Below are 6,892 nucleotides of genomic sequence, written 5' to 3'. Positions count from 1 at the left end.
TGATGAAGACACTATTCTAGAATTGCCAAGAAAAAAGATAAAGAGGAAGAAGGAATGATCTTAGCTCAATAAAAAATAAAATAAAAGGAATAAAAGACAATATTTCTAAATATTTTATAGAATAGTTTAATTGTTTTGAATGAAACTAGGAATCTTTAGAAAGGGGGTTCATGAACTTTTTTAGTACTTTTATATGCTTATGTGGATGCTTTTATTATTTAAAAGTATACTCTAGAGCTAGCATTAATGTTTAGTTTATAATTTTTATGAAGTCTATTAATGATTAGGAATAAATTTTATATTCTATTTTGTATCGTTTTAGCATACTTTTAATCAATCACCTTGCCTTATTAGTTTTAAATATTCACTTTTCTTGTATAACACTGTTTCAATATATTTTATTTTCGCAACGCTATACTTTCTCAAGTAAAGTTTGGTTTTATGTTAGTCCAAATAATATAAAAATTTAAATTAGCTTCAGATTATATTTGTATTCTATCAATCAAATATCAGCATGAAAATTTAAGTTAGATATAGCTCATTTAAACAAACATCAAAGAAAATAAATAATCGCAATGATAAATTTTAGAGACAAAAGTAAGCACAAACTATTAAAGTGGAACCGATGAACAAACTTTAGTTAGGAAAAAAAAATCAAAAAATAGTTAATCATGATATCAACCACGTGCATTGCACGTGTATAAAACCTAGTATACTTATAGAAGAGAGATTATACTTATATATACTTATATACTAAAAGAGAGTATATATATACACACATATGACATATTATACATATATAGAAATATATTATATATACATATATTATACATATATAAAAATATATTATATATACATATATTATATATTATATATTTTTATATATACATATATTATACATATATAATACATATAAAAAAATAAAAATATTCACTATTCTGGATCGGGCCAGGGCCGGGCACCAAAGAGCCGGCCCGGGCCCGGACTTGGCCCGGGTTTCCAGGCCGGCGGGCTTTTTGAACACCCCTACCTGCGACTACATGATGCATATTTTTACTTCCTCACTAATTCATACTCTTCTACCAAATTTTTTTTGAGAATTTTACGTTAAGTTACAGCCACCATCTAGTTCAGTCTTCCCCTCCCATTTCCCCTCTAGCAGAAGATGGTAGCTTGCAAATGAAATGCGTCCCATAATCCATTCGAAATCAACGCAATCACCATACAATGTCAAGCTTCAAATTTTAGCGCTGACATAACGTAGTTCCCTGTAAACCATCCAACATAGCTCTTTGCACCATCCTTCCGCAATTGAGGTCGCCATATTGGGCTTGAGAATCCCTCAGTTACGAGAAAAAAATCGGTGAACAAAGCTCAAAATATAAATGGTGCATCATAAAGACATCGTCCATAAATAATTGCAAAATACTTCCAAATCAAGTTATTCAAGGATTGATTTCCCAATAATGCAACACTTAAAGCAGTAATGCCACTGGATGCTCTGAATGCTTCCTCCTTCATGAGGTACCCAAGCATTATACACTTTACATCATAGCGTCTCTTACCATGATTCAGCAGCACCGGAATTGCACCTCAGAAATAATACCAAAACGGCATTACAAAATAAAGAGGTGATAATGAATATAAAAGCTACGAGGAAACCTTTCACAAATCAGGAGAACAAGATAACTAGAAGCCATCACTAGGGATTAGGTTTAACAAAGCGCAACATTCTTTAACAATGTAAAACACAAAATATTACCAAATGATTGTCTTACTAACAAAAACTTCTTAATTGTCTATAGAATCCTACAGGCAAAAGTCTCCCAACAAGATCAAACCCCGGTAGGATATTAAACCATCAATGGTGTGGAGAGTTTTTGAAGCAAAGAGTTCATCATTTCTTCTTGTCGGACACACCAGCAGACCTGCATATAGTAAAACCAAACAATAAGCATAATGATATGTGGACGCAACAAACACCCAGGCAAAGACAGCACAAGAGATGACTTAATGAAACAAACATCAATTTAAGTGAGCAAAAGCTGGCAGTAAGAATTAGAGGCTACAAATATACTCGGTTAAAGTGATAGGGTGTTTACAAAATGATATCACGAATTAACATCAATCCATATTCACAACTAACTGTTCTTATTTCTATTCCTTGGGGTATGGTTGTGGGAACCTTACCTTGCCCAAAACGTAGGAACATCTTTGATTTTAGTTGCTATTTATTTCATGTTATTTTTGGGCAAAGCGCTTTTGAAAGTAAATATAGGCAACAGGCATGGAGGACGCACATGTAATAAAAAAAACTGGGGTGCGTTTCTCACGCTAAAATAGCTCATAAATCTTTTAACAATGATTTATTCCCCATCATAGTGAGAACTTGGCCCCAGCCATTCAACGGTTATAGATGTTGTCGGCAAATTTAACTCTGGCATAGTTCAAATAAATAGTGAGAAATAGGCTGCATGTGCAATCAAATTTCTGATAAGCCAAATTATGAATTAATATTCATAAATATTTATTGTTAAAGGTTGTAGTTAATAAATATGTAAGCAGCTCGATGCCTCAAAAGGTCTCAGACGTTCAGCGCCTAAATATTAAATATAAGCAACATAAGTTGCTCAGATGTTTTCTAATCAATCATCAGTAGAACCTAAAGGCGTTGATTTTTTGATCTATTACCATGAAATAAGATTGTAGCTGTCTAAGGCGTTCCACCACACATGAACATGACAACCTAAGTTTATAGTTTTTATTTTTTTGGAGTACACAAATCCTGACGAGTCTCACTGCTTTAGTACCAGAATAGTTGCTATCTGTGTAATCTTTATGCTTTCGTTCTTTCAAAATTTTTGCTATACTTCCAAGGAGCATAGGCTTCCAACAAGCTTAACATGGAAGAGAAAATTGTCAATTAGATTGAGTATATTGCATGTTATGATATATGTTGTGATTTATTCTGTTCTCTAGACTAACAACTGGCACTATGGTTATGTAAGAACATTGGCTGCTAAGCTATTGAAATATAAGGCTAGAGAAGTTAGAAAGGACATTGAAGTTTCAGGTGCAAATGTGTAAATACTAGAATGAAACTAGTTTACTAAACTACAATTTGTAAATGACATTTGCTAATATATGGTGATAAACACATATAGACTAAGTAATGCATCACTGATAAAATATATCTACTAAAAAAGGAAGAAAACAAGGTAGATAGTAGTCGACAATGAATCTAACTAAACACACCTCATCTTCCTGAGGACATTGGCCATCTCCTCTCTCTTCTTCTTGGCCCTCTTGTGAGTTCCCAACTTTCTCTTTGCAACTTTCAGTGCACGCTTATCCTTTCCAACCTTCAATAACTCAGTAATTCTCTTTTCGTAAGGAGCAAAACCAGCAACTTCCCTGATCAAATTTTTAACAAAGTGCACCCTTTTGCTAGTTTTCTGAAACACAAGAAAGGCAATAAATATTATACAAAGAAGAAAATACTATAACCTTTACTTGAAAGAAAATTGTTCTTCATACAATCAATCATATAAACTGACAAACTTCACCAGCATCAAAGCAGATGGCATCAACTTTGAATATTAAAGTTATTCATGCACAAAAGAAAAGGCAGATATAGCAAGTATATAAAACTTTAAACATGAAAAGCAGCAAGAAAAGCCGAGTAGGAAAAAGTCTATCAATGGAACATTCTCCGACAGCTATAAACCCAAGTATACTAATATCCTCTGAGAAAGTTCTGTAGAATGTATAAAAAAGTTATAAATAAGGCTAATGGTAGTGCAAAGTACATGGAAATTTGATGAATGAATGCCAAAACAAATATTAACCATAAACACCCTTAACATGGAGACATGAAAGAAAAAGGGGGAAAAACAAGTTCCGATAGTACATAGACCATAAATATTTGATGAATATAAAGGTGAACATTTTTAACAACCAAAACAGCCTTAACAATGTCAACTCTATAGCAATGTCAAGAAACATAAAGTTGGGGAAAAGAGTAATCAGCTTCGCTCCACAAGGTTCTCACGTCCATATTTGCAGTCACAACATATCATTAACAAATATTCCACAGTCCAGTATGACAAACTTACAAGACCAAAAAACAAACATAGCAAACAAGAAAAAATAAAATAAAATCTCCATATCTTTCCTAAAGCTTTAGAAAGTGTTTTTCGTCAGTTAAAAGTAAGGGTATTTTTGTTTATAAACCCAAAATTTTATGTTGATCTATTTTTAAATCCACTCACTTCCAATTTCATTCTTCAACCCAACATGCCGAATTATGTTTAAACCCAGCTTCTGAGCAACATTATTGCTATGTTATAGTTTTGTCTAATTTCCTATAGTTATATTTAACGCCCTGTTTGTATGCGGTGAATGAAGGATAGTGGAAGGGAGGCAAAAAGATTCATCTTATTTGAAGTTATTTTTAAAGGGATGGAGGGAAATGGAGGTGATAAAATCCACCTCAATTATCCATGATTCTCTAAGATGTGATCCCCCAAAATTATTTGTGGCGTAGTGGATGGGAAAGATTTTGGGTCATCATGTTATGAATCCAATGGCTAAGAAATGATTCCTCTCCATTCATTCCGTTTAACTCCCAAGCATGGCATGATTTTAAATTTTCCCTTCCCATTCTTTTGCTTCCCCTCTCCTATTTATGTTCCCTTCCCTTCCTTTTCAATCTCCTCCATTAGTAAACTCACAAGTGTAGTGTAAGATGGTCATTATTTGGGGCAAATTGCTATACGTTGACTAAGTAGCTACATTTTAAATACTGAATACAGAACTGATGAAATACAGAAACTAAGGTTAAAATAGTTCAGTATGGTATTCGGGGTCTAAGAATGATTTAGGAAGTGGGTCAGTTTAAAATAAATAAGGGTAAACTTCAAGCACTGCAATGCATTTCTGATGAATAAACTCTTTTTCTTCAACAAACACATTTTGTCCAGCTGAGAACATATTAACCCATATCTTTTCATTTTAATGTAGCAACAAATGGCATCTATAAACAATTAACAGAACACTAGAATCTATCTAGATCTCAATAACTATTAACAAAAATTAACGAACGCAAGATCACACATCAAGATGTGAACTTTAGTGTTTAGAGTTGAGAATCATACCCCCTTTCTGCTCGAAGGGCGAGGAGCCAACTCCCTCTTGGTGACGACGTGTCCCTTGTTCAACCCAACAAAGATCCCACTGTTTGGCTGCGGAGGAGCCATTTCTTATACCTAGGGTTTCCAGATCAAAACCATAAAAAAAAACAATCAATGAACAGATCCATTGAACTAGCCCCAGCCTAGGGTTTGCAAATCCACATGTAAAATTTTAAAGAAAAAAAAAGTATTAAAACAGATAAATGGAGCAACACTTGGGGGGTTTTCTTCATTTTCGTTACCTGTGTTTCGATGAGGGAGCAAACCCTAGCAGCCGCCAAAAGAACCCTAGACGACGAGGGAACGAGATATGGGCGCCTTAAATAGAAGGGCTGCATTATTTTTTTTGGCAATCGGCCCATCAGTTGAACTGTTGAAGTTACTGGTCCCGAATGCTAGAGCTATACTGGGCTTGAATCAAATGGGTTGGGCCTATTTCGAGACCTTAACACCTTTTCTGATACTTTCCAAAGAAACAAAAAAAATACTTTTCTGATATTTTCGTTTTCTTGTTTATGGATAGGGCCGAGCCAAGTCTGGTAAGATGGCAACGTTTACCTTAGACGGGAGTAAATATAATTCTGTTGGATCCTGAATGCAATGCTAAAACACGGGTGGATAGTGTTTAAAAAAATTCTTGCGAAATTATAAATAAATTAGCAGCGGAATAAAAAAAAATTTAAATCAATAATCAACAATCACAAAAGAGTTAGAGTAAATCAATCCAGGGAAAAATACAATCGCAAACACAAGGATTTTATCCTGGTTCGGTCATCCAGATCTACATCCAGTTCTCAAGCAACCTGCTTGAGATTTTTTATTATTCTTGGATTTCCTTACAAGAATAATCCTTGCACAAATTTGACAATCTCCTTGTCAATTTGCAAACCCTTTCTCAAACTAGAGAAGGACTTTCCTTCCCTCAAACCAGAGAGAACCTTTCCTCTTCCCTCAAACTCTAGAGAACTTTTCTTGATGAAAATTACAACAATCCTATAAGCCTTGATGTGTAGTGATCTTAATTGATCTGTGGCTAATAGGAATTCTCAATATTTTGTCTCGCTAAATCTGAGAATTTTGGACAAGAAGGTTATGAATAGAGTTTTTCAGAATTTCAGAGATTTTCAAAAGTCAAAGCATAATGAATCTTGTTCATCATTTTTTCAAATGAGAAACTCATGTCTATTTATGGAAATCTTAGGTTGGTCTAAAGGGTTTGAAAATAAATTTGAAAATCAAAACAAAACAGTCAAAAACTGACCCAAATTCAAACACTTAATAGTTAAAAACTACCATTATAAGTCGACTAAAGTATGGATAAGTCGACTGGCCAGAGAGATTTTAATTTTGAGCAAACAGGCTAGTCGGTCGACTGTTACAGTGAACGATCAACTGACCAGAAAAGCAAAATCAGCAACATAAACTAAAATGGACATAACTTCTTACTGCGACATCTGAATTGAGTTATTTTGGATGTGTTGGATGCGTATTACAAATATCTATGTGATGAATCCAAAATCATCCCAATCCAATGCTTTTATGATTTTATAGAGAATTTTAAAGTTAATGTATCATTGAAACCTGTTACTTTTACTGCAGAAAATCTAAGTTTTTATTAGTTCTTTTATAAGTCGACTAGGGGTATCATTAGTCAAATAGGGGACTTAGAACTTATAAATTCAGTCATGGTTTGTGTGTGT

At 33.8% G+C, this 6,892-nt stretch overlaps 1 protein-coding gene across 1 annotated transcript; it reads right to left on the bottom strand.

Moving 5' to 3' along the window:
* On the bottom strand, nucleotides 1,663-5,532 carry LOC109842975 (60S ribosomal protein L36-2-like). Its single transcript, XM_020411893.1, has 4 exons — nucleotides 5,435-5,532; nucleotides 5,157-5,267; nucleotides 3,256-3,455; nucleotides 1,663-1,928 (listed from the first exon to the last, which is right to left on the bottom strand). Exons 2-4 carry the CDS (start codon nucleotides 5,256-5,258, stop codon nucleotides 1,898-1,900), a joined length of 333 nt encoding a protein of 110 aa, XP_020267482.1. The 5' UTR covers nucleotides 5,259-5,267; nucleotides 5,435-5,532; the 3' UTR covers nucleotides 1,663-1,897.

The sequence above is a fragment of the Asparagus officinalis genome, chromosome 5, assembly GCF_001876935.1.
Source record: "Asparagus officinalis chromosome 5, Aspof.V1, whole genome shotgun sequence".
Lineage (NCBI taxonomy): Eukaryota > Viridiplantae > Streptophyta > Magnoliopsida > Asparagales > Asparagaceae > Asparagus > Asparagus officinalis.
Note: the sequence above shows the minus strand (reverse complement) of the source record. Positions and strands in the feature narration are given on the sequence as shown.

Coding starts and splice junctions, on each gene's coding strand:
- LOC109842975 (XM_020411893.1), bottom strand. CDS start 5,258: ATGGCTCCTCCGCAGCCAAACAGTGGGATCTTTGTTGGGTTGAACAAG. Junction 3,456..5,156: donor GCCCTTCGAGCAGAAAGGGG/GTATGATTCTCA, acceptor CTTGTGTTTCAG/AAAACTAGCAAAAGGGTGCA. Junction 1,929..3,255: donor AATGTCCTCAGGAAGATGAG/GTGTGTTTAGTT, acceptor TACTATATGCAG/GTCTGCTGGTGTGTCCGACA.